Here is a 27,527-nt window from a genome sequence, read left to right on the forward strand (position 1 = left end):
TAGAGGCAGGGATGGAGAGAGTGAGACAGCTAGAGGCAGGGATGGAGAGAGAGAGTGAGACAGCTAGAGGCAGGGACGGAGAGGGAGAGTGTGAGACAGCTAGAGGCAGGGATGGAGAGGGAGAGTGTGAGACAGCTAGAGGCAGGGATGGAGAGGGAGAGAGAGTGAGACAGCTAGAGGCAGGGATGGAGAGAGAGACTGCTAGAGGCAGGGATGGAGAGAGAGACAGCTAGAGGCAGGGATGGAGAGAGAGAGAGAGAGACAGCTAGAGGCAGGGATGGAGAGAGAGAGTGAGACAGCTAGAGGCAGGGATGGAGAGAGAGACAGCCAGAGGCAGGGATGGAGAGACACAGGGAGGGTAAAAGAGACAGACATACACCTGGAGTGCTGCGTATTGTAAGAAACATAAAGCTGCACTTGCCTTGAATTTTCCCTCCATATCATGCGGTAAACACTGTGAGCAACAGAATAAGCTGGAAACTTCTGTTATTATAATTATTATTAATATAAAAGAGACGCCCCATTACCGACACGCTTCCTCTGTACCTTCCCGTATCATGTGACCTCTACGGTCACATGACCTCTGATGTCACCAGGGGGTCCCTGTCATGTATGGGAACTAACTACTAATGTACCGGTATAAAGAGAACCGGCGGCCCTCTCAGAGAAATAACCTACAGTTTGCTGGTGCCCAATGGGTTAATGGTTTGCTCTGTTGTGCGAAGCTGCTGCAGAACATCTTTGGTGGTTTATTCTTTCGATATCTCAGTACACAGTACACCGCAAGAGGTTCTGCAACAGCTGACATCTCTGAGTAACGTTATCTGCTGTAGGGTAACTAAGTATCCCCCACCCGTCACACTGACACTGCTTACTTGCGGCCTATTTTATTAATATTATTAGTTCGTTACCATTCTTTGCCAGGAAGAGTTAAAAGCTATTTATTGCCTCACCCTCCCTCCTCCCTCACACCCACATCCAGTTCTCCGGGCGAATTACCCGGTTATACTCGGCTCTGAACCCACTGATCTGAAGCAGCGGCGATCACTTTAATTGCATGGGAAAAAAAGAAAAAGTTCCAAGCTCTGCAAACCGTACATATACTGTCTACACACACTTATATATATATATATATATATATGTGTATTTATATGTATATAATATATATATATATGTATATAAATATATGTGTAAATATATATGTATGTATGTATGTATATATAATGCATATATATATATGTAAAATAAATATATATATGTATATATAATGTGTCTATATATATTTATATATAATGTGTCTATATGTATATAAATATATATATATATTTATAATGTATACATATATATGTATATAAATATATATGTGTATATATGTATGTATGGATATATATAATGTATATATATATATATATATATAAATATATGTATGTGTGCATGTATATATAATGTATGTATATGTATGTATATATAATGTATGTATATATATAATGTATTTATATGTATATATATACATACATACATATATATATATATATATATATATATATATATATATATATATATATAATATATATATATATATAAATGGGAAGAAAGATTGCCCCCTTCTGCCTGCACCTGCCTGCAATGCATGTAGCATGTTACTGTAAATGTTCGCGTGCACGGAATGCATGCACACGGCTGGGAGTTGGTGCATTTTTTGGGACAGGTGCATGAAGAGACCCCCCGTAGTTTGACCCCTTGGTGGAGGCTGCTGCAGTCTGGAGGGACCCGTGCAGATGGGGAGTGGAGGGGAGAGAGGGGGGCGGGCGGAGTCAGTGCGAGCTGCTGCTGCTGATCACACCGACACTCTCTCCATTCTCTCCAACACACACACACACACTCACTCAACACAATCATGACTCTCCCACCTCGCACGATAAAAAGAACTCTGCGGCTCTATTAATATCCCCAGCACTGCCGGCTGAGACCCCGAGGAGATCGCCTGCAAAGAACAGCGAGGCTCAGGAACCCGAGCAAAACACAGCATCCCCCGAGAGAGATTCGTAAGAGCTTTTGTTACCCTCATCCCAGGAAGCGAGCGAGTGGCTTGGAAGCCTTTCCAGTGCAAAGCTCACATCGTTAGAGCCATAAGAACATTTCTCTCCATATTGGGGGAGGGGGGGCGATGCTGCCGAGGCTACCAAACTGGACCAGTGCTTGGACCCATGGGCATTGTGCTCAGTGACAGTTCCAAGAAGAGGCTTCATTGAAAAGATTCCAGCAGGACACTTTTACCTGACCAGGACCAGGGTCTGATGTCACACTTATAAGCAGGTTCTTTTCTATACATTTCTTTCCTTCTGCATGCCAACTTTCAGGAAAAACCGGCAGCAGAAGCAATGCTGCAGAGCCCAAGCCAAAGGATGAGGATCTGGGGATGAGATAATGACATCATTTGTATTGTGTTTAGAAAAGAGAGAAATTGATACACTAAATCAGATTTGTAACCACTTTTGCTTCTCACAAAACCCTCCATGGATGGTGATGAATGATATTATTTGACGCTGGGAACCAGGAGTCATTACTCTAAAACCATTTGAAGCAGAAGGTACCAGAGAAGAAAAATAAAATAAACAGATAGATAAAAAAGCATATTCTCTATAATTCCATTCCTATTTCCACAGACACTTACTCTGGCTGTTTTCTTTTCCATATTATGTCTGCACTTAGAAGGAAATTTGGGGACGATTATCAGGTAGTCACCACTTCATCCAGTGGCTCTGGTTTTAACCAAGCTGCCCCTAAGAGGAAAAGACAGAGGTTTGTGGAGAAGAATGGCAGATGTAATGTCCAACATGGGAACCTGGGTAGTGAGACCAGCAGATATCTATCTGACCTGTTCACCACCCTTGTAGACTTGAAATGGCGTTGGAACCTGTTCATTTTTATCCTCACTTATACAGTAGCCTGGCTCTTCATGGCATCCATGTGGTGGGTCATAGCCTACATTAGAGGAGACCTCAACAAAGCCCATGATGTGAATTACACACCTTGTGTGGCCAACGTCTACAATTTTCCATCAGCCTTTCTGTTCTTCATTGAGACCGAAGCCACCATCGGTTATGGATTTAGGTATATCACTGACAAGTGCCCAGAAGGGATTATCCTGTTCCTCTTCCAGTCCATCCTGGGTTCCATAGTTGATGCCTTTTTGATCGGCTGTATGTTTATAAAGATGTCTCAGCCCAAAAAGAGAGCAGAGACACTAATGTTCAGTGAACATGCTGTCATCTCCATGAGAGATGGTAAACTAACTTTAATGTTTAGAGTGGGAAATCTTCGAAACAGCCATATGGTTTCTGCACAGATCCGTTGTAAATTGCTAAAAGTAAGTATTCAAGAGACCTAATCATTTACAGCTCCTTCAAAAGTTTGGGGTCACTGAGCTGTTTTCATGGAAATCAAGGACATTCCTAGCTGTAACATAATTGCAAAAGGGTTTTCTAATGATCAATTAATTAGCCTTTTAAACTTGGGTTAGGGAACACAACGCGCCATTGGAACACAGGAGCGATGGGAGTGATAAAGGGCCTTTGTACGTCTATGAAGAGATTCCATTTAAAATCAGCCGTTTCCAGCTACAATAGTGATTTACAACATTAACACCGTCTGTGCTGGATTTCTGATCCATTTCATGTTGTTTTAATGGACAAAATTTGCGTTTCCTTCAAAAAACAAACAAACAAGGAAATTTCAGATTGACCCCAAACTTTTGAACGGTAACGTATGTTCTCATTAATATGTTTGTGTTTGGACAGGGGGTGAGGGCAAGCAATGACAAACTGGATGTAATAACACAACACATCATGTTGACATGTGCTCTCACTGTCCACTCCACATCTGTGTATTCATTACGTTCACCATGTGAACCATAGGGGAATAGTTTATTGATCGCCGCAAAATATATTTAAGTTGTTCATCATATACCTTGTGACCAGGCAAACTGATTGGGGGGTGTACTGATTCCAAAGAAATACAATTCACAATCCTTTCAATCCTAAATTAGGAATCTAGATAAAATATTGGTATGTTTTGTTATTGCTGGACTTGCAGCTACCGCTTCTTGGCTGCTGGAAGCTAAAAGACATTCGATTTCCCGGTAAATAATTCCAATTCCCAATTAAGATTTTACTCACCTGTAATGGCACTAGACTCTAGTTTATTTTTCAGACCATATAGAATGGCTACATTCAGAATCTAAAGGCCTGTATTCTATATCTGATTGATAAGTACATGTTATAAACATGAGAATCATAAAGGATACACTATCATTGTACACCAACACATACTTTTGTTCTTTTCAGTTATTCTTCATTCTTGAGTATTATCTATGAATGAAGTCATAATTCCGTCTTTAGGAAATCCTTCCTCGTATGTTATTGTATGTATGGCCAGTGTAAATAATGTTTAGAAACAGTTTTTAGTTAAATCTAGAAAATTCCTCGGCCAGGTAATCATGTGTTACTTCGTCTATCGATCTTTCATCGTTACTCAACATTTTCAGAGTTGAGTTGAGCAGGGCACCCTACCCATGCAAATCGATAAATTCACAATCTTGTAAGACTGGAACATAAATGTTAATAAAGAAATGATAGGCAGTCAGCGCTTAGCATTCTAGAATTTAACCCTTGGTTATTTTTCTGTGAGCCATCCTATAATATTTTAGTGGTTTGGTCACTTATCCAATCAACTACCCTTGTTAGCATAATTGTCCCTGTAGTCTGTTCGATGGCTATTTTATTATTTTTTTAGCACATTTTCAATAATCTGTTGATTTTCATAATTTTTAATGGCTGCGTCTTTAGTTTGACGATTTGTTATTTCAATGGAAAAAAGTTATGAGATGAAGAATAACACACACACACACATATTATTTATATATATATATATATTTATATAAATAATTAGTATTAATATTATATATATATATAAAATGATATTATATATTAGTATTATTAAAACAAAAACATTCTAAATACCTACTTTTGTGGAAATATCCATGCTGTACATATTTTTTCCCCCTGTTATAAGCCAGACAAGAGAAATTACTGTGCCCTTTCATTTGTACTATGCTGCTACCGTACAAAAACCATGATTATTACTGTAGGCCATTGTGGCAATGTGATATTTACCCTGTTTAATTTGTCGCAGGACCTCCTGGCAGTAAAAAAAGGTTATTGTAATTCTTCGCTGTCATACCATAAAAATTAAGGAAATTAACAATTATAGTTCAGCGAATCACACTGGAGTTCACCCAGTGTTTGTTTAAAAATTATGCATGGTTCATCTTGCATATTATGGTTGAAAGATGATCCGTGCCTTAGAGTGCATTCATTATAGACCTAGTAGGATTTTCATGCATTATATCGCAGGCTTGATTTGGGATCTTGGAGACCTGGGAGAGGAATCGAGGTTCTAGGTACTCAGATCATCGCATGTGTTTCCCATTTTGGAAATGGTTCTAAATGATGCATAATTGCATATATTATTCTCCTGCTTAATATGCTTAATGCGCACGTAAATCATTAAGTGTTTGTTCACAGTATATTCTTTTGAAACATTAAGCCAGTTTCATTATCTGCATGGAGAGGAGAGCACAATTAGGAAATCTGAAGAAAAAGCTGGCTGGATGCACACTTGGGAATACCACTGGCATGCTTATATATATATAAAAGAACAATATTCCTAATACAGATATTCCTAAATCAGATAATAGCAGATGACATTTATATACTTGAGATGTATTGTGTTTGTGTGTATATATATATATATATATATATATATATATATCCTCTAGATTGTAAGCTTCTGAGCCGGGCCCTCTTTACCTAATGTAATGGTTTATCTTAGGTTGTCAAATCTAGTTTGGAGTATGTATGGGGTGTAAGAAGTGTTGCGTAAATTGTTGGCGCTATATAAATAACATTATATATATATATATATATATATATATATTACCCATGTATTCTAACTTGAGATTCTGCAAAGTAAATAAAGAAAATATTCTGGGTATATTGCTATGGAATGCACACGTGTATTCCATCAGACAATGCTAATGTGTAGCATATATGACCATCTGTCAACTGTGCAATGAATACATTTGACCTGGTCAAATTGATTTTCTAATTATGAGTACATTTCGCTCCCAGATAGATTTACTATATTTAGAGCCATATTTCTACAGAATTCTGCAATTGTTCTGTTTGAGCTATTTTTAGGTGACAAATCTGATGACTCTCAGACACGTAACATTATGGGCATTATAGTCACATACTCTAGCTCGCCTTATTGCCACGTTACTTTGTAACTGATGTTGTTTTGTTGAGTTCATGGTCAGGGCTTTGAATCACCTACCTTTACAAAATGCACAGTTTGCTGGTTGTTGGTTACATGTTTAATTTCACTTGCTTGCTTTATGTAGTCACTTGGCTTGGGTTAGAGTCCATTGTGTGTCATTGTCTTTGTATTTTCATTGGATAACAGGCTTGACATCAATATAGGCACCTCAGTGGTGTTATATTAAGGTATTAAAAAAAACTCTGTATCCCCCTATCTCTACCCTGCTATTCAAATACACCCCTAACCACCCTCTTCGTCCCTCTCATGACCTGTGTCTGTCTTCTACCGCCATTACCTCTTCCCAATCCCGTATTCAGGATTTCACCTGTGCTGCACCCCCTTGTGTGGAATTCCCTTCTCCATCCCATCAGATTTTCTCCCTCGAACACGACTTTCAAAATCTCCCTGAAAACCCACCTTTTTGAAGAGCGTACAACCTTTCTCCCTAACACTCTCAGCCATAATCTTAATCAAGCCATCTGAACGACCAACAACCTCTACATCCGGACCCAATCAACTCATCCCCATCCAAGCCATCCTCTCCTGTTTTACTTCCCCCTCATCCACCGACTAGACAAGAGCAGGGCCTTCTTCTCCTTTTGTACCAGTTTGTTATTGTGTGAATTCAAATTATTACACTGATTGTAACAGCGCTTTGTAATCTGCTAGCGCTCTATAAATAAATGTAATGTAATAAAGTATGCAAGATTGAAATTTTGTAAAACCAAAGGGACTTTAGATGAAGGAATCCACTGGAAAGTCATAAGAATGTCAGGTCTTGTAGCTGCCAATGGCCAGGTCTACATTTGGTAGATAGCACCTTGGGTGGTTGAAGAGGTTTATTTACGCCAGAAGCTGTATGGTAAAGATAAAACAATGTTTCTAGAAATAGATATTCATGTTGGACACTAGAAAACTGATGATTTAAATAATTTTAAAATTCAGTTTCCTTGCTATTCTTGCTTACTTGAGTTGGATATTTCCAAGACCAAAATTAGGTCTGTGGAAGGCCCATAGAGATTTAGATATTTTTTTTTATAACAGTGATCTTGAGACTTAACCACCCCTTTAAACCCAATATAAGGAGCTATGATCCTAATTATGTAATATGCTTTTTTATATCTGTATAACAGTATAAACTGGGACATGTGATGTGCGACCCCTCAGTATTACCCCTGAATGGAGCAGAACTGGTTCTTCTGATAGCATCTGCGTAGCTCTCATGTGGTGCGTACTGACATCAAAGCATTTGTCACCTTTGATTAGGGTCTGCATGTCATGTACAACCACAAGGGACCCGTGCATTGGAAGAACCAATCACATCCCTCCTTTCAGGGAAACTCTTTCACCCTTCCCCCCGTACGTTTTATGGATTGGTTCTAAGTGGGTTTTGTTTACTGAACCACAATTCACATTTCAAATATTCCAACCAACTATGCATTATGAAGGGGCCAACACAGATGAGTTTATTTTAAGAGGAGTGCTGAGTCTGCAATTTACAAAGCATATTTAAAATAAAGATTGTGCAAGACCAGGTCAGCCCTTCATGAAGGACCATAACTGAATACTATACAGAGCACTGGCATTGACCTTAATGTAATGTTTGACGCTGATGTTGGTGGAATCATCACAAAAGTCATTGCTGGAGCTAGCAGGGTTTACATGTGGCGTGAAGTATGTTCGGCAAGCCAACTGAGGAGATCCGGGAAAGGAGAAAAGGCATATGGGGCAATTCTTCAAAATCCCCAATGCATTTGCAAGAGGGACATCACAACAATGTAAAGGGACCACTTAGCTATCATGTTTAGCTATTGGTATTAAACATGTTTTAGCTGTGCGATAAAATGTTTTCAAGTCGCTTTATTACAATGTCTCTTGGCCAGGGCCGACCCTACAATGGAGCCGAGTGGGGCAATTTGCGGTTTTTTTTTTGAAGCGGAGGAGAGAGAGGGGCGCCGAGTGGTTTTCGCTTACCCGCTCGGCGCCCCCTCTCTCTCCTCTGTGAGCCCTCTAGCTCGGTCTCGGTGCCGGCTTGTAATGCTGAGCTCCGGAAGTGACGTCAATTTCCGGCGCTCAGCATTACAAGCCGGCACCGTGGCAGAGCAGGGAGACTCGCCGCTGGACTGTTTAACGGTAAGTACAAAGGGGGAGGGTAGATAATGGCGTCGGCGAAGTTTAAAATGCCGCCCCCCCCGGCCTCGCCTGGGGGGGGGGGGGGCGTCATTTTAAACTTCGCCCCAGGCAGCATTAAGTCTTGGGCCGGCCCTGCTCTTGGCTGAGCTTTCCTCCAAGCTATAATATTACTACAGCCCATATAGATGTTTTTTTTTTTAGATCTTCCTTCCATGAAAAAATGCTTGCGTTAGGTAGTGACTGCAGCTAAATGCGTATGGATTATGGTATATAGTGGATTATATTTTTTGCCAACTAATCAAATACAGTTTAAAGCTCCCATGGTGATTTTGGGAAGGTGATTGGATTTCAAAGTAATTGAATGTATATTGAAGGATTATAAAATAGCTGTATCATAAGATATAAAGTAAACTATTTATATATCTATACCTCAATGTTCTTACAGGCAATAGGCATATTTTTTGCATAATAAGCTCGGACATTTTCCAAAGCCTGCGCTATGGTAGTTGGTAGGCAAGAAACACTAATAATTCTTAAGATAATTTGTAGCAATTTATGATAAAGTACATTTTGATTTGCCAAGTTACATTTTATAATTGACGTTTGCATTTGCTACAAAGGAACACAGTTGGTGCCATTTGACAATACGAATAATTAATGTGGCATGGCAAATACCTTGGTCCTACTGCCAACATTTTTGGTTCCTGTACCTTTAAGACTTCTTCATACTTGGCAGTTTGTTTAACAATAAAACTAGATAAAGTTAGATATAGTCCTAGAATATCACACCTCCCAACATTTCAGGTGTCCAAATTGGGATACCTGTGTTGGGGGTGTGGCTAGATGTGGAAAGGGGTGTGGCTTCATGTTGAAAGGGGTGTGGTCATCCCTGAAAATAGCGCTGTCGGACCTAGGAGGGGTGTGGTCACATGGATATATGGGACAGCAGAACACGGTTTAGTCCTACAAAAACCGGGATGCTTGGGAGGTATGTTGTATATTTACTGATATAAATATATTGAAACTAATAATTTCACAATGAGGATTCTTTCTCTGTAAAGTAATTTTCCATTCCATTTGCAATTCTATGGAAATATCTGATTTATCTAGAGAACATTGTTCATTTAGGCGCATATTGCAAGGAATATAGAGTATGGTACATGAATCACCGTAGATAATTAAAGATTGACACTTCAGTAAAATTACGTGGAAAATGCAAATTCTCCATGGTGAGGTTCGAGATAAAATAATGGCAAACATATGGATGTAATTATCTTTTTCATGCTATTGACTAACAATGAATAATTATATGATAAAGCGATGGATGTGCTTTGTCTATGACTATCCCGTCTCCACAGATTTATGGTCTTAATATTATATGTTGGTATTAATACCATTATTTCGCAGGAAATGTGTTGGGGGGGGGGGTTACTCTGTAAAGGTGAGATTAAAACCACCACTAAAAACATTGATGCTGTAGAGATTCATGATTTGCTGCACTTTCAAATAGGTTTACATTACACGGTCAATATAATCACTTTACCTATTAACCTCGAAGAAATGAATCATATAAATCATGAATGCTCACAGGAAACCCTATACAATGTATAACAAGAAAGGGTACAGGGTTAAATCCTAATATAGAGTTAAGTAAGCTATATAGCTTACCCCACAAATATTACTAAATATTCAACACACAGATAAATACATATTTGTTGGTCAACATTTGAATTTAAGCTGACAAACCATTAGAATAAAATAGGTTCCAACTCAACCACCAACTAGATTGTAAGCTCACAAGAGCAGGGTCCCCTTTTTTCCTTTTGTACCAGTTTGTTATTGCGCGTGATTTTAAATTATTCCACAAATTATAAGTCCTATATAAACTCCAAACACAGATCTACCGAATCTTTTAATAGCATATGAATTACATTTCAATTTGTTATGCTGCCTCTTGGCGATTTACCAACCCTTATATGTTTCTTAAATATGTTTCAATATTTTGTTTCATTTGGGTGTACGCTATCCTTTCGAAACCACAGCCAACATTATCATAATTTTATTTTCTCAAAATATAGCAACAGATACTGTGATAAAAGGTGAGGTCAGTGGAGACCTCTGCTAGTCTGGACACAAATTGTTAAATGTTTCGGACACTACCTGCTCTTTCTGTTCCACCATAAAGAAACTAACAAAATACTCTATATTTGATATATGCTTTGAAGTCGCAAAAGATCAGGGATCCCTCAGTGATCAGCAGTCTGGTGAGGTAGGGCTTGTCAAGGTTTCAAACCTGCTCTGCCAGGGATCCAATACCGGTACCTCTGGACTATTGGGCTGGTTGAGACATTCCTTCAGTACTGGATCACTAAATAGCACTACCTCACCTAGACTGCTGATCACTTAAGGATCCTTGATCCTCATCACAGTAATCTGTAACTTTGCAAAATCAGGGACCATGAACAGAGTCAGACAGGACAGGGCAGGAATTCAGACAAGGCTTGGGCAGCGAACTGGACAGAACCTGGACTTACAGACTGTTGGGTTTGCTCCAGTCTCAGAATGAAATCTAAGGGCCACACCATCTTGAAGCTAGCTCATTCACAGTCTACATTGATCTGATGATATCTAAGACTTCTAATTAGTGATTTTCACCACTATATCATGGTTGACATCCCTGTTTAAATACTCAAGGGTATTTTTAAATAATGGAGAGTCAAAGTTTCCATCAGTACAGGTATTAGGGTCATATTGTTAACACGTGTTATGAGTTGCTACATAGAATTTTGAAGGGTCCTAGGTATTGCGATGATGCAACAGGTTAAAGGTGGGGGAGCTTAACAAGGATCCTTTAGCCTAATAACCCTAAGACTAAAGAAATGCCTTAATCAGCCCAGTAGTCCAGTGGTGCTGTTGTCTGTAGCGGATACTAGAGACCAGGAGTCTAAATTCTGGATGAGTGAACGGTGCCGGCACCACCACCCCATCTGGACTGCTGATTGCTAAGGGGTCCCTGATCTTTGTGACAATTGAACTTTTCGTACAATAAGCACAATGAGATCATGTTTGTAACAGAAATGTCTAACCTGCGTTTAGATTATGTTTGCTTCGAGAATTCTAACTTGTATTCCTGAGGATTATTGAAAAGGCAGTACTTCGGTCCAAAGTATATAAAACACTTTACTTGATGATTTATGGAGCAATGCTAATTGATCGTTCTCGTCTTCATTAATTATATCCTGCCGTACAGCTCTTGCATGCCAATGGTCATCAAGGACGTTGCTGGACAAGCACGAAATAGAGTGAGCCATTATCATATTAACCCTTTAAGTTGCAATACTTTCATTAGCAACAATTTTTAAATGTAATAGGTAGAATTTGAGTGGTTTTTTTTTAATCTATTTCTTTTTTAAATCCAGTCTTATCAAGCTGGTATTCTAATAAACATGATTTATATTTTTGTATGGTACAGTCAGATTTCTTTTTATGAAACCATTTTTTAAAACACATTTTTAAGTATATTCTCTTGAGAGCCCTCTTTAACTTAGTCTGTCGATTTTAGTTTTGTCATATGCCTTGAATGTATATACTGTAAGAAGTGCTGCATAAATTATTATTTAAATTATTTAAATTAAATAATATATATATGTATATATCCCAGGTATTATAGGCAGAATTAAATAACGCATAATAAACAATATTTTCAAATATATGTCTGCATTTTAAACCATAGCGTAAAACGTATTGTCTTTTTAATGCATTTTCACTCAGTATACATGTGTATATCATCATGGGCCATTAAAGGGAATCTTGAAAAATATGATTTTTTTCCATGTTTAATGTGTGATTGTATAGTATATTGTTACAGCAAGGATACATTCTAGAGCTTATTCACTGTAAAGGTTTGATTGATCTGTAATTGTTACTTATGAAGACTCGTTTGCATCTATATGATAATACATGGTTTCTTATACAAGCGTTACATGCAGATGCCATCTGATATGATGTTTTTTTCAACAATTACGTCTGCGGTCATTTCCATTAACCGTAATCCACAGTCTAAGAAATTGCAAATTGTGAGTTGTGATACAATGACAATTCTTTCTTTTCATTTTATAATATATATATGCATATATACAGTACATATGGTTCATGTTTTTTTTCTTAACCGCAACCCAAGTTCTACCTGCGGTGTTGGCAAGTAAAACCATAAGCATTTTGGAAGGTAATATATTAACACAATAGTTGTATAGGCAAGAAACTTCCATAAGCCACACAAAGAACTTGTCTAATAATGTTTCTAGAGGAACCAACAATAGCAAGTGTAAAAAGTCCGTTCCTGTTGAAGCTCCGGTCCTTCGAGCTCCATTGTAGCATTTGAACTCGGTTCATCGATTGTGCCATAGTAGTGCTAGAGCAACCTACTTTTTATGCTAAAAAAAGGTTTTATTGGTAATGACTAGTGAATATGAATTTCAAACCCACAGAACAGCTCACAGAGAACGCTACATGGTTCAGTGCATTAAAAAATGCTATTGTGATCAGCAGAACTTTTGTGATACTCAGAGGAAAGATGATCTATAGGGGGTAGATGTCCTGTGTTCTGACCGACACTATTTAGAGCAGCTTGTTCTGAAAAAGTACAAACTGAGCATAAAACATCTTTATATGCCTTGCTAGCATTTTAACAGCTCTCCATATAAATAGTATCAAAATACACTACCATTCAAAAGTTTGGGGTCGCTTTCCCTGGGTTTGACAGAAAAGCATTTTTTTCCCATTAAAGTAATAAGAAAAGGATCAAAAATATAGGCAGACATTGTTAGCGTTGTAAATGGCTATTGTAGCTAGAATATCTTCATAGGCGTACAGAGGCCCTTTATAACGCCCATGACTCCTGTGTTCCAATGGCCTTCATCATTCCCATCACTCCTGTGTTCCAATGCCCCTTTATCACTCCCATCACTCCCGTGTTCCAATGGCCCTTTATTACTCCCTTCACTCCCATGACTCCCATCACTCCTGTGTTCCAATGGCATGTTGTGTTCACTAATCAAAGGTTACTTTTAAAAAGCTAATTGATTGTTAGAAAACTCTTTTGCAATAGTACCCAATCTTGAAGCTATTTAAACAACTATTTTATATATTTAACTGATTTCGTTAATAATGCAGTATATGTATGATGGTTGCATACATTTCTTTACATTTTCTTTAAATATCTATCATTTATATGTACATCTTAAATCAAAATGTACATGTGCCATTCATGCTTACATGGCTGAATTTTTTAGGCTAGGGATTTTGCACACTCCTATATATAATGCGCAGTGCGTCGTAGCGCCACTTTCCTTTGGATTTTTATTTAACCCCACATGATAATGAGACCCAACACAGCGGAAAGATTTAGATCTGCCTCCCATAATTGAAAATGTCAGATGTTAGCCAAGATGTGATTTGATGTCAGACTGTCATGAAAACTGCAACCCTAAGTGATAATTTCTTTCTCTTCTTCTATGTGCTTGTCTAGTCTCGGCAGACACCTGAGGGCGAGTTTCTACCCCTCGATCAACTTGAACTGGATGTAGGTTTTAGCACTGGGGCTGATCAGCTTTTTCTGGTTTCCCCTCTTACTATCTGCCACATGATCGATTCCAAGAGTCCCTTCTATGAAATATCTCAGCGATCCATGCAGACGGAGCAGTTTGAAATTGTTGTAATCCTAGAAGGCATTGTGGAAACCACTGGTGAGTGCACAAATATCATCGTCTTCATATTTTCGTTATCTATTGTGAATTACTACACTAATTACTATTATATGCATTATATATATATATTTGACATGGGCAAATGGGCCAAAAATGATTTGGACAAATTTTTCGGTCCTCTTTCAATCATTTTATGTTTGTTAATATTCACCATTCTTTCCTTATTCGGTCTTATTTTTGGTCTTATTTCTATTGGCCTGGTATATTCCCTCCATCTTTTATTTTTGTTTTAATAAACGTCCATTAATGGCTTTGTTCTCTTAATGCACACATGTAAGTAATTGGATGAAAAGATGAACATTTGAATATATTCTTCAAGCAAAGTAATCCATGCCTGCTCAGCTGTTGGGTATACAGGCACGGCCTGCTGATCCGGCAACTGCTCGGTGGGCTGCTGGCCATCGGTACATCATACTTACCCTTAGCGCCCTTTACTAGACCATAGACTTAAAATGCCAGCACCGCCTTATGATCGCCAGTCCTGACAGTATATATAAGTGTATCAAATAAAGGTACAAAAAGGCTCAGTTAACAAGAAAAAAAATTCAGGCATCTTTACCAAAACCGGCATTTGGTATTAAAACTTTGCAAGTCAAAAACTGTGGCTAGCTGACATTCTCAACCTCTTCTTTAAGTGAAGATAGCCCACATTGTTTAATTCATCTCCTCTACCTGGGATAATTATATTGAACTTTTTTAAATTTATCTATATTGACTTTTAGTTTGAGAATACTGTTTATCCTTCATTTCTTTCTAGTGTTGGTATATATTTACACAAAACATTTTTTATATAGCATAGGAAGAGTTCGTAGTTGAATATTAAAAAAATAGCACACACAGACCTTTTTATAGGGGCAAACAAAATAGTCAGAATTTGTATTCAATAATTATAGAAACTATCAGACAGGTGGAATGTTAAACAACATAAAAGAGCACGAGTTTTCTTTCTACACTAACAATGAAAAAGGTAAGTCTCAGACGAATCAAAGAACCCTGAAAAGCACCTCATTGATTTCTTGGTCCGTAAATTAAGTTACCAAGAATAAAGGTATACAATTTCTCGATAATGTGGGATGCGCACCATTGTGCGTTCTGATTCCTCATGTGTTACAAATCATTGTATTTGATCTATGTTTGTGTTTAAATGGAACACATTGTTTGGACTAGATTACTTTTCTAAACTTGAGAATAAGGCAACTTTTTCAAATTAAAAAGGGTGTACTTCATCATGAGTTATGAGTGATTTCAATAGTAGTGTTTTCCTGACGCTAATTGGCTGCTTCAAGCAACCAATCAATGGCAAGAACCATAAGGCCACAAAGGATTATTTTTTTTTATTTTTTTTTTTAAAGAATACATATAAAAGTGGATCTGTCGGGGAGTAAAACATATATTTATTGGAGGGAAACTTTATTTTTCTTTGCAGATGGACAATTATTTAAATATCCGTGACAAATAACCATATATTTAGATTTGTTTCTTTATTTGTTCATACCTTCAAATACTTGAAGGCATTAAACTAGTTGGAATCTAAGACAAGACCAAGGTCTGAGTCTCTTACATCAGGAAAAGTGGGCAGACTAGATGGGTGGAATGGGTCTTATCTGCTGCAAAATTCTGCTTCTTTTGGATTTCTTTTTGGTGTATTGGTAACAGATTTATAAAACGCACTAATATTTGGGTCTCTATTAGATTAAATGATCGTTTGAGTGGACTGATGATAAGAATTTAAATGTTTCGAAGATCTGTGGTTACTACCTCTTAGCTAGTGTGCACTGCCCTATCATTATTAAAATTGCAGATGTGTGGAGCGCCGAGCGGTAATTTAGATTATCCCTTAATAGTGTGCTGCGTGGATGACAAGTATATCTTAATAAGGGATCTGTATATTTCTAATGAGGTCATCATTCTCTCTAATTACTTTAAAGGGAACTAATGAATCACATGACATTTGCGTATTGCTATGTAACGGGTTCTGGCAATCTCCAGATTAAAGTATTCAGAAGGTATAATATTACAGTTAAATCTTATGTTGGCGAAACTTAATTTGGGTAAAATAATTGTCATAATTTACCACTAAGCATAGATCCCAGCATAAATGATAAGTTTATACTCTGCGAGGTTACTTAATTTTATCTGGAAAGCATTTTATTAGTTTAAACACGAGTAGGCGCCATATCGGTTCATACCGGCATATATATATATATATATATATATATATATATATATCGGTTCAGAAGCTACACTGCATTGTACCTATAGTGTCAAATGTCCAGATATCCCCGGTGACAATGTAATATGTATCATTTATGTTATGTTTAAGAGGCACGCGCATTAAATCGGAGATATTTTAGAAGCTTTAGAACGCCGGAGATCCTGACATTCATAATGCAGCACAAAACTCCCAGGAAAGAACGCTCAGTGGCTTAACAGTCTTTAGAATGTTGGTTTGGTATCATCTTCAAAGTGAAACCCCCTGCTCTGTGAAACTGAATAAATAAATGTTCCTATTATGTTTTCCAGATTAGATCTCTGTAGGTATCACATACCACATATGTTTAAACAGTTTCCTACCATAATATCCATAGTATTCAAAATTAATTGCGTAAATTCTCATCAAATTGTCTTACAAAAATATTATTCCGAAGGGAGCCCAAAAGAAATTGTAGCAGAACAGAATTAAATACTCGCCAAATTGGTTTGGTGGGCCCTGGGTTCCAGAGCGGTCCGCCTAACTATACCTGGGAATTTTCTTAATGAGCTGGCCCTGAGACTCTTGAAATACTAACTCTTTAATAGCCAAATATTCCAGGCAAATTGCCCTAATTGACTAACCTGTATTCAAACAGGGATATCAACTCAAACATAATGGTACCAAAAACACCAGTTAGGAGTCTTATATATATATGATCACAGCAGTGTAGAATAGTAAGGTGTCAGTTCCAGAATGTGTGACCCTGAGAATCTGCCCTCATTGAGAATGGGGACAAAAACCTTGAGACTCAGGATCAAACCCTGATGGTTCCTAGTAAAAACAGTGTCCCGCTGTCCCAGGAAGCTGCCCAACTGCCCCACTTTCACAGGTAGATGGGGTCCATGGGGCAGTTACGGAGATCCTCTGGTTGGTGCTGTTGCAGCAGACATCTCCATTCCTGCACTCACTTGGCCACCTCGCAGTGCTGTGAAGCTGAATATTACCAGTTGCCTCTGTCCCTCATCTCTTCCAGTTGCAGTCTTCCCTTCCTCTTGCCTGACTCTGGAAACCTAAAATGTTGGGGGTTATCGACACGTACCTCTCTTCTAACACTTCTGCCATGGTCGGCTCTCCAACAGAAGATAGCGCGCAGGCCTGGAGAAGGACATGTTACCAGGACAGGCTATGCTGGCAGCTGCACAGACTTCCTTCTGTGGACTATGGTGGCTCTTGAATCGGCCTAGGGGTAAGCTGTTGTGGGCCCTTAAGGCAATCCTAGAACAGCTACGCATTAAAGGTGACCTTTATTTTAGGAATGCGTGTAACTCACATCTAGTGTTACATGCTTAACATTTAAACAGTGGTCCTCTCGTGCGCACCCATAGGGGAAGTCCCCCCGATTAGGGAATGATTAGTATACCAATGGAAAGATAGTGTATTGTTCTATTAATCCTGTTCACTTCTTGCTCAGTATTCAGTGTTGTATCCTTTTTTCGTTTTAACCATGCCCCCCTATTCCATGTATGCCCTACCTTTAAATCATTTCATTTTAGAATGTGGCACTTGCCTGTAGCATTCCAGCCTAGTTGTGCCTGTGATGCAAATCTTGCCCTCTGTGTATCTACTGTTCTTGAAGCCAGGGCAAAATAAAAAGACTTTGCTTGGGTGCACTGCTCAGAATGATTTACTTCACTTCAAAATAGTTTCCAGCCACAGAAGGTTACACTGGGAACATGGAACATTTATTGAAATTATAGGATACTCCTGGCCAGTCTGTGACATTTTATCACCGCGTCCAGATTAAACTGCTATGTCAGTGATTGCTGGACTAAAATATCCCTATTAGCTCAACGAGTCTGCAGCAAAAAAGATCTGGAAAATAAGGATTGCCAATCATTCATTTTCCTCCCCATGATTTTCTGCAGTAGTCAAAAAGATTTGATGTTTGACATTTCAACGCGTCCCCAATCATTTCAATGACACCGTTCCGGGAGCAGCAATCCATCTGTCGATATTGCTCTTAAAGGAAATGATTACCTCTTCTTCAATGATAAGACCAACATTAGTCCTTTTTTTTTAGTACAAAATTTATGTTTCTCCAGTTCCAACACAATAATTCTCGCTTTGACTGTTTATTCTCTAATACCAAAGATTTAATGTTCATTTTGTTCCAAAGTACATTAAAATGATTCTGAGCGTGTATTCTGAGTCAGAAGAGCATGCAGTCTGACCCAAGGGCTAATAGCCTTTATTCTACAACACTGCTCTAAATCTCCTCTAAATCAGCGCAAAGGGATTGGACTAATGCATGCGCGTTTTCACTTTAGACTGTTTAAAGGGACAGTAAACCAATATTAATGTATCCAGGGATCATAATACTCTTCGAAGATGCCCTTCGTTAATGAAAATAAGCAGGGTTTCACTTAAACTTGGAACTCGCAGCAACATATTTTACTTGAGCGAGATCTGGGATCCCACCAAGAGAATCTAAGAGGAGACTCTGTTTCTGCTAAGGTTTGTATTTTTTTTGCCCGGACGGATATTTGTAACATTTGGGAAACTGGGTCCATCTGGTTTGTATTTTTTTAAGGCATCTAGATAATATGTATTCCAATTTGCATTTGTCACAGTTAAACATTTTTTTAACGTACCCCAAAGATCTCAGGTATGGCAGTGGCTAATGTCTTTGTACACAGAACAATTACTTGTCAAATAGTTTCCATGTAAGTATCAAAACCTGTATAAGGGTATAACTTTTATTAGAAGAACGTTATTCACTGCTGTCGGCTGTACAAATAGCCACATTAAGGCAAATACATTTTTTTTCTCTGAATCCTGCAGAATACCCTTTTGTAATTTAATTTCAGATATATTTCAAACATGCTTTTTGGTAGAACAGCACCCATGCTTTTAATATCCTTTCTGTTGAGGATTAAGCTTGCTGTGCCTAAATTTAACTTTACTGTATCAGTCACATTATCAGAGTGTTTATTTCATGCGTAATAAGTTTCTTGCGATGGGATCTTCCAGGTGTTTGGATATGTATCTGTGGAAGCACAGAATGTTCCTTCTCCAGGTTTAATCTCTTCTGTTTTAATTACATCTATTTTTACCATTTCAAAGCCTTTTCTAAACAACCATCAAACAACCAAGATTTCTCTTTTTTAGAAACTCGAAATTGACTAATTACCTTTTTTTTTTTTAAAGCATTGGCCTTATGTATTTGAATCATTTTGTTTATTTAAAATAATATAAATAAATATTCAGAAGAAAAAGCATTTATAAGTAGAGTCTATTTAATGCAAAGGTTAATCTTTTTGGGTTAATGTAACATTACATTGATATACACAAACTGTAAGCAGATAATTATCTATCTATCTATCTATCTATCTATCTATCTATCTATCTATCTATCCATCTATCTATCTATCTATCTATCTATCTATCTATCCATCCATCCATCTATCTACCTGTCTATCTATCTATCTATCTATCTATCTATCTATCTATCTATCTATCCATCTATCCATCTATCCATCTATCCATCTATCTATCTATCTATCTATCTATCTATCTATCTATCTATCTATCTATCTATCTATCTATCTACCTGTCTATCTATCTATCTATCTATCTACCTATCCATCTATCTATGTTAATTAATCCGTACCCCTTTCCTTTATGTGTCCTTCCATGGACTCTCTTCATTTGATCTACCTTGAACATTCTAACTAATATTATAATTTGGTTTAAATTTGCAAATATGATCCCGTAGTTTTGTTAAGAAACTATTAAATTTACTTTTTCAGAAAGTGACCAGGCTACTGGTCAAGCAGGATGAGCAATATCATAAAAAACATGTTTTTTCATTCTCTTACTGAATTGTGATTACTTAAATGACATTTCAGACCAAACTCCTAATGCAAAAGCAATTGTATCATTACAGCAAATAATCACATACAGTTATATAGTAATTTTACAGTTTATTGAATAATTCTGCCTTTGTATGCTCATAAGTGATTATGATTTTGATTGCACGTGAAAAGACTGAGTCAGTTTTGCTAGGAAACAGAAAGAAATTCCTTCTGTTTGGTTTTTAAGAGATAATTAGATGTTAGTTGACTAATTTTATGTATTAAAAAGTTCAGCAAGAAATCAACATCAATAAAACTATAAAAACAATAATTTTCAGTGATTTTTTTTAATCACATGCAACTTTTTTTTTTTTTTTACAACGATTAATCGTTATCCTTCCTAGGATGTTGCATATTTATGTGATTAATTTCTTGAAGGAATACTGATTGTTTTAAAGGTTGTATGGGGAATTTTCGGGATTTGTATTTGATTATATTAAATAGTTATGATAATGGAATAGCTATGTATACTATTAATGTTTGATGCAGAGGATAAAGGAAAAGATAAGCGCCCCACACAATATACCTGGCCGTAACAAAGTTGAAAAGCCCTACATCCGCTATTACCCCAAGACTGAACAGACCAAGCTCAGGAAAGCTAGGTAGTAGACTTGTGCATTCGGTTTTGTACGAAGTGCAAATTTACCAAATTTTGGTAAATTAGGCGATCCGTTTAAACCCCTGAAAATGAGGCCTGCCCCCCCCCCACATGAATCACACAAAAATGAAGCAAAAAGATCAGAATTTTCATCCGAGATTCATGAGTTCACACTCACTCACTCAATCCTTAATCTGCTATCTTCTTTCTTCATCCACAGCATGAGAGAGAGTGCGAGAGAGCATGAGAGAGAGTGCGAGAGAGCATTAGAGAGAGTGTGAGTGAGAATGAATAAAACTACTAATTAAAATTAACACAATGCAAACGTCTGTTAGTTATAGCTTGTTGATCCAATGCAAACTCAGACTGCCATTTTGGAGTAAGGAATTTTTCTCTTTTTTTCTCTTTTTAGGAAAAAACTAAATTTGATGGCAGATAAGAACCATTAAGCCCAACAAGTCTTTAATCATTCCTTGGTCTCGTCTTAGACTTTATATAGTGTTCTTCTCATCCCAAACATGTTTACATTCTCTGTTTTTGGTCTCTACCACATCTGCTGGGAGGTTCTTCTACTTATGTAGATTCACAATTGTAAATAGCTTCAATGTGGAGTTTTTTGTTTTCTTCTGGATCAAGAACAAGGTTGAGATGTCTTCTAAACTATAAGGAAGGTGTTACCTGTTATGTTCTTTTGTTACAACCACCTTTTTGTATATAATGCTGTCTCCCAGTTTAAGAAAACAAATATTGGGAAATCATGGAGGCTCTGACAAAGAACAAAACTATACATACAAATATATATATAAATGTACTGTACATCTTGCAAAATTTACAAAGTTGGCCTTTCCTCGAACTGTAGAATAATATGCCCCATTCATATTTTTTTAATGCAAGCTAATTATTAATAGAACAGCTACACGGCAATGCACAAAGTGGTATTTTGAGCTATTGTAATTCAGCTTTCAACCAGATGAAATTCTTTGTGGTTTTTTTTAACAGCAAATTACTCTTTTGAATAGTCCTCTTTTGTTTAGGAAATCTAAATAAATATTTAAAAGTAGGTCTCCAATTGTGAAGCTTTGGATAGGTACAAAAGGGAACATGTAACCATGTGTCTACGACAATATCTCTCTTGTGAAATCCAATGCACTTTGTGTACACGGAACCCACATCGCCTTGTATTTGCATAAAAAACAATAGCGGGTGAAGGACAGGTTTATACAAACGGATGGAAAGTACAATGAGCAAGCCCAGGTAGAGTGCCTTTCAGTATAATTCATTTACCCCCCCCCGGATAGACATTAAAGGGCCCAGATGTCATTGTGTATCATACATTTTTTCCAATAGGAACATCTGTCTCTTTGGCAGACTATTTAGGTAAATTTCCTTGGCATGGATAGAGCTCTCGTACCTTTGGGTTTATGGAGAAGCGTGCTGCAGATGGTTGCTCTGTGCTATTGGACGGGACGAAGTGTTCCTGGATGTTTTTGTGTTCTATACATTTTTAGATCTGAAGTGGGGAAAAAAATAATAGGATTGGTATCATTTTTGCGAGCTCAGAGTTAGACGGGACATTTTAAATAGTGCCTTCTTATTTTCCATGACTTAGTAATGCGATGGAATATATAAATCTACAGAAGATTAAAATTTAAAGATGAGTTTCATAAAAAAAACTTCTAGTCTGTAGATGTTTTTTTTAAATAGTTGTAAATGATCATTATACAATGTAGAAGGCCTAGGGCGGCAAGTCAAGCGCAACCTCCGTAGTAAGTTAACGTGGAGCTGTGAATCCTTGTAAGGTGGAGGCCAGGATATCATGTCTTATATCAGCACTGAACAGTACTGCCATAGGTTGGGGCAGTACGTTGGGTCAATCCAATGGCTGCATCCAATATCAATACACCCAGGGGCGTAACTAGAAACCTCAGGGCCCCGGTGCGAGAATCTGTTAAGGGCCCCCCAACCCATCTATCCCTTTCTCACTATCTCCCCTCTCCCTCCCTACCCCCCCTTCTCAGAATCTCCCCTCTCCCTCCCTACCCCACCTTCTCACAATCTCCCCTCTCCCTCCCTACCCCACCTTCTCACAATCTCCCCTCTCCCTCCCTACCCCCCTTCTCACAATCTCCCCTCTCCCTCCCTATCCCCCCTTCTCACAATCTCGCCTCTCCCTCCCTACCCCCCTTCTCACAATCCCTTGGGCCCCCCTGACTGGCAGAACTCCAGGGCCCGGTCGCAGTCGCGACCCCTACGACCCCGGTAGTTCCGCCGCTGAATACACCTCTGAGATGGGCTTATATTTTTGCTAATAACTAAACAGAAGTGATATATAATCATGCAACAAGGAGAAAAATGGAATGAAATTAACAAATGGAAATGGGTTACCAGCAGGGTAACCATCAGGGCGATATGCCCGGCGCTGATGAATGGAAGGTGCGGTTAAGGCAACAGGGGTGAACCTAGGGTTAAAGGGGCCCGGGTGCAATATTTCTTCAGGCCCCCCTGTAACTAACACACATAATAATACGCAAACACACTCTAACGCTCACTCACTGCGATGTGACCTGGAGCATGGCTTTGCTCGGATGATCTCGGTCGAACCCAAACAGTTCATAGATATACTTATGTAACCATATTTTGTAAAAATACACTTTGGTTATAATAACTCCACATACAAAGTTAAATAAAGAAAGTAAATAATGTTTATTATTCTAATGCAAAAGTCTTTGGGATTAATAAGTAATATCTATGAACAACAGCCTTAATGTTCTATAGAACTGTAATTTTCTAGCTTTTTCAAGAGATAGATAAAAGAGGCCCTGTGAAATGGTCGCCACGACAATGTAATTCTTTCTGTACGGTGGCATTTATTGAAGGGTTATGTAATCTGGGGTAGTAGCAATTCCAGGCAGGAGACTTATCAATTGATTGATTGGCCCCGGTATGTGAGTGCTTAGATATTCAGAAATTCTGTTGAGTGCTAGGGGGGAGAGAAAATCACTTTGCAAGATATCGCTCTCACCTCTAGCACTCTAAGAATAGATATACTCTAAAAACAATTAAAAAAAAATTGATACAAAATTACTGAAAATTTAAGTCAGGTTCTATTGATTATTTAACCATCAAAGCTGAAGTTGATCGTATCATAAACAGTGGTTATAAAATAATTTGGAAGATGGCTGCTTAGGATAGGCATTAGCTGTGACTGTTTTCTGTTTTTATATATTTTTTGGTGATTGACTTTTAATGAGCACATTTTGCCTTGTATACGTATTTGTGCGGTATATCATACATTAGATAAACTCTTTATAGCCAGTCGCCATTACCTTGCATTAGCCTCTTTTTTTCCATTTCTAAAAGTGGTTCTATGATAACACTGCATAAAAAATGTTGGAAAATGTGGAAACAGAGAAGCCTGCTGTTAGTTAATTCGTGTGTGACACGCTCTAACATGGATATTTGGGTTGCATTAGGAAAGATTTGCAATAAGAATGTGACATATTCTGTATCGAATTGATTTTTAAGTCAGTGTGCGGGTGGAAGTCATTTTCACATCAATTCAATCGGAAATAACGAAAATATCAAAAGGACGTAAAAGCCTCGTAACAAATAAACCACGAAGACCTCAGATATATTCAAGGTTTTTTTTTTCTCACATTGTTTAAAAATAAGCTTAAAACAGAATATCTGTGCTTTGTCACTCACCTCTTCTCCAACACCTGACAAAAGGGAAAGCATTAAAAAATGTATTCATATACAGACCCAACAGTCCTTTTTTCCTTTCTTATTTATGCAGTGTGAAACAGGAGGGCCATTGTAAATATTCGGCGCTTTATAAATAAAGTATCATAATAATAATAATATTTGAAGGTAGTAATTATTAAATAATAATGCACTACACACGTACCGAAGTTTGCAAGCTGGTTTCTAAAGGACTTTCTGATAGTTGTATATGTTGTAGAGTCATATAAGCATTGACCTCAGAGGTCCTTTTTTCAGATGAACATTAACCCATTCACATCACTAGGGTGTACTATTACATCCTATGTAAAATAGCCAAACTCTGCTGACCTAAGTTGGTAGAATGTGAAAAGCTCTCTATAGTTCAGCTGGTGAGTGTGAGTGTGTGTGTGTGTGTGTGTGTGTGTGTATGAATATGTGTGTTACATTGACTGTGTGTATAGCTGTGTGCTAGAGTGAGTGTTAGTCTGTAATGGGAGATTGTGAAGTTATATCTTGGGTAATCCATCACAAAAATACCCCCTAGACCTTTCACTATGTGTAGCAAAAAAAAAAAACAACCCACACAAAAGCAAAAACAGAAAATGTGGTTAAATTATAAAGCAACGTTAAAACAGAAGAAAAAGCAAGTGAGTCCTCCCTTCCAAAATCAAAGTTCATAACCAGTTCATATGTATAGTACTTCAAATTGTCATCTGTCTCTGCAGTGCATATAGAAGGAACCCTCCCTGCGGAGTGAGTGCCGGGTAATATTTATTGTTATTCAGTTTCTTTCCTAAATACCCAAGGTGATAAGCATTTTGTTGTTTGCTCCGTGGTGATATCAACTCAAGGCCCACGGCTCAAGCCTTAATGATTAGACCCCATGAGTTTATGGCAAATGACTTTAGCATTAACGGTTCTGGCTGTGAAAGCTTATTCTATGGTTTTCTTTTAGTGCTGAACAAATGTCATACCAAATATCACAAAAATGGAATGTTAATAAATATATATATATATATATATACTTCAATATTTTCCAATAGATTCTCTTCCTCTCATTGGTCTGACTTCTCTTCTCAAATATTTGTGGTTAGTTTTGTTGTTTCCTCTAATTGATAACACTGGGCAATACACTGCCACAAAGGGTGCTGCTTTTCTTGGACTCTGGCCTAAATAATGTTTAGCTTCAATGTAGCAAGAATGGGGACATGTTTGATAGATTCATAGGAAATCTCTAACTGTGCAGGTTGTCTTGGTGACAGAATGAACCATTTGTCTTCTTACTTTATATCTACCATCTAACTGCTGCTATATTCATCTAGCCCCACCCTACAGATGGCTAGCCACACCCCACAGAAGGCTAGCCACACCCCACAGATGGCTAGCCCCACCTCACAGATGGCTAGCCTCACCCCACAGATGGCTAGCCCCATTTTCACACATGGCTAGCCCTATCTTCACACATGGCTAGCACCACCACGATGTGAAGCCACCCCCCCCCCCCAAAGAGGGAGAGCTCCGAATTGCCTTCCCGGCTATGTCCATTAAGGACCTACAACCATCCTGCTAAATAATCTTGTCCTTTTAAATTGTTTTCCAGGAGAACTACTGCTCTTTTAAACTGCTATTGAGTTTTAAGTCTGGATTATTATGGAGGTTGATCATGTCCTTGATCCTTAAAGCGTGTCTGGCCCCATATAGAATCAATTGACATATCTCAGCCTTCTGTTTTAAGAATATGTGTGTTTTTAACTTAAAGTTTTGTTCATCTCTTCTATTGTTAAGTTGCTGGTTCATGTAGCCTTTGTAAGGGTAGCTGAGAAGAAAGGAGAGAACATAAGGACAGGGAATTGATTAGATGATGTTGGCAACTGATGATCTCAGAGGAATGTTGTTCACTTTAAGTAGACGACTAGGGAGTGTTCAGGTTTCTAGGAGTAAGGAAACATACATTGAATGCTTGGCGAATGATATCTAGATGATCACATAAACCAAAACACTCAATAGATAGATCCAAACAGTAAATTGTGCAGTCTGTGGATAAGCGCATCTCCTATAGTCAGGCTTGCGGTGTACAGTGAACCTCGGTGCGCAGCAAGCTGGGAGCTCTGATGTGCTACACGGACTGTGACAGGATTAGACAGTTGTGAAGGCTTTTGTGACCTTGCTGTCCTTGTTCATCCCAGACTATTCTTATAATTTTTTATTTATAAATCATTTTTACTGAAATCTGAATAAATAGACTTATGTCAGTTCAGCTTTGCTGATTATGTAACGTATCTGTTTTTAGGTATCTCGTCAATCTAAAGCTGCATCTCATGATCAATGTTGAATAATATTGTTATAAAACACAGAATGTTCACTCTATGGTGGGCATTCCAGCAGAGTTGGGTCAGCCTAGTCATCTACCGTGGGACCAATGTGCTGGGGGGGGACTGAATAAATGGCACCAGCCAATAGTGCCAACCACCACTAACCCAGAATGGACCTAGGAAGTGGGTAGATTAAAAGCCAGCAAAATCCCCAGTTATGTCCTTCAACAACTGCTCAGTTGAGTATATTGAGGATGCATGGTGCAGGGCAGAAGTTGCACAATAACCCCGGGGGACTTTTGATGGAACCCTCACTGTTATTCGTAGAGACAGGAAGAGGGAGCAGCTCCTTACAGAAATTCTCAAATCCCAGTCGTGGTGGGTAAATATGGAATGATAAGAGGACAAAGTAACACACAATAGTGTAGTATATCTGTGATTTCTTGGAAGGGACAAAAAGAAATGCACTTACAATATTTGGAGCTCATAAATCAGCTTCGATTTTTC

At 38.0% G+C, this 27,527-nt stretch overlaps 1 protein-coding gene across 1 annotated transcript in view; it reads left to right on the plus strand.

Annotated features, from left to right (window-relative positions):
- Positions 1-2,698: 2,698 nt before the first annotated feature.
- Positions 2,699-27,527, plus strand: part of LOC149285202 (G protein-activated inward rectifier potassium channel 1-like) — an 82,670-nt gene continuing 57,841 nt past the window's right edge. The window contains exons 1-2 of the mRNA XM_089495690.1: positions 2,699-3,370; positions 14,042-14,258. Coding sequence (XP_089351816.1) covers positions 2,699-3,370; positions 14,042-14,258 — 889 coding nt within the window. The remainder of the gene's footprint in view (positions 3,371-14,041; positions 14,259-27,527) is intronic.

This window comes from Sceloporus occidentalis, unplaced genomic scaffold (assembly GCF_023333645.1).
Source record: "Sceloporus occidentalis isolate IW3139 unplaced genomic scaffold, rSceOcc1.0.p SCAF_83, whole genome shotgun sequence".
NCBI classification, from domain to species: Eukaryota; Metazoa; Chordata; class Lepidosauria; order Squamata; family Phrynosomatidae; genus Sceloporus; species Sceloporus occidentalis.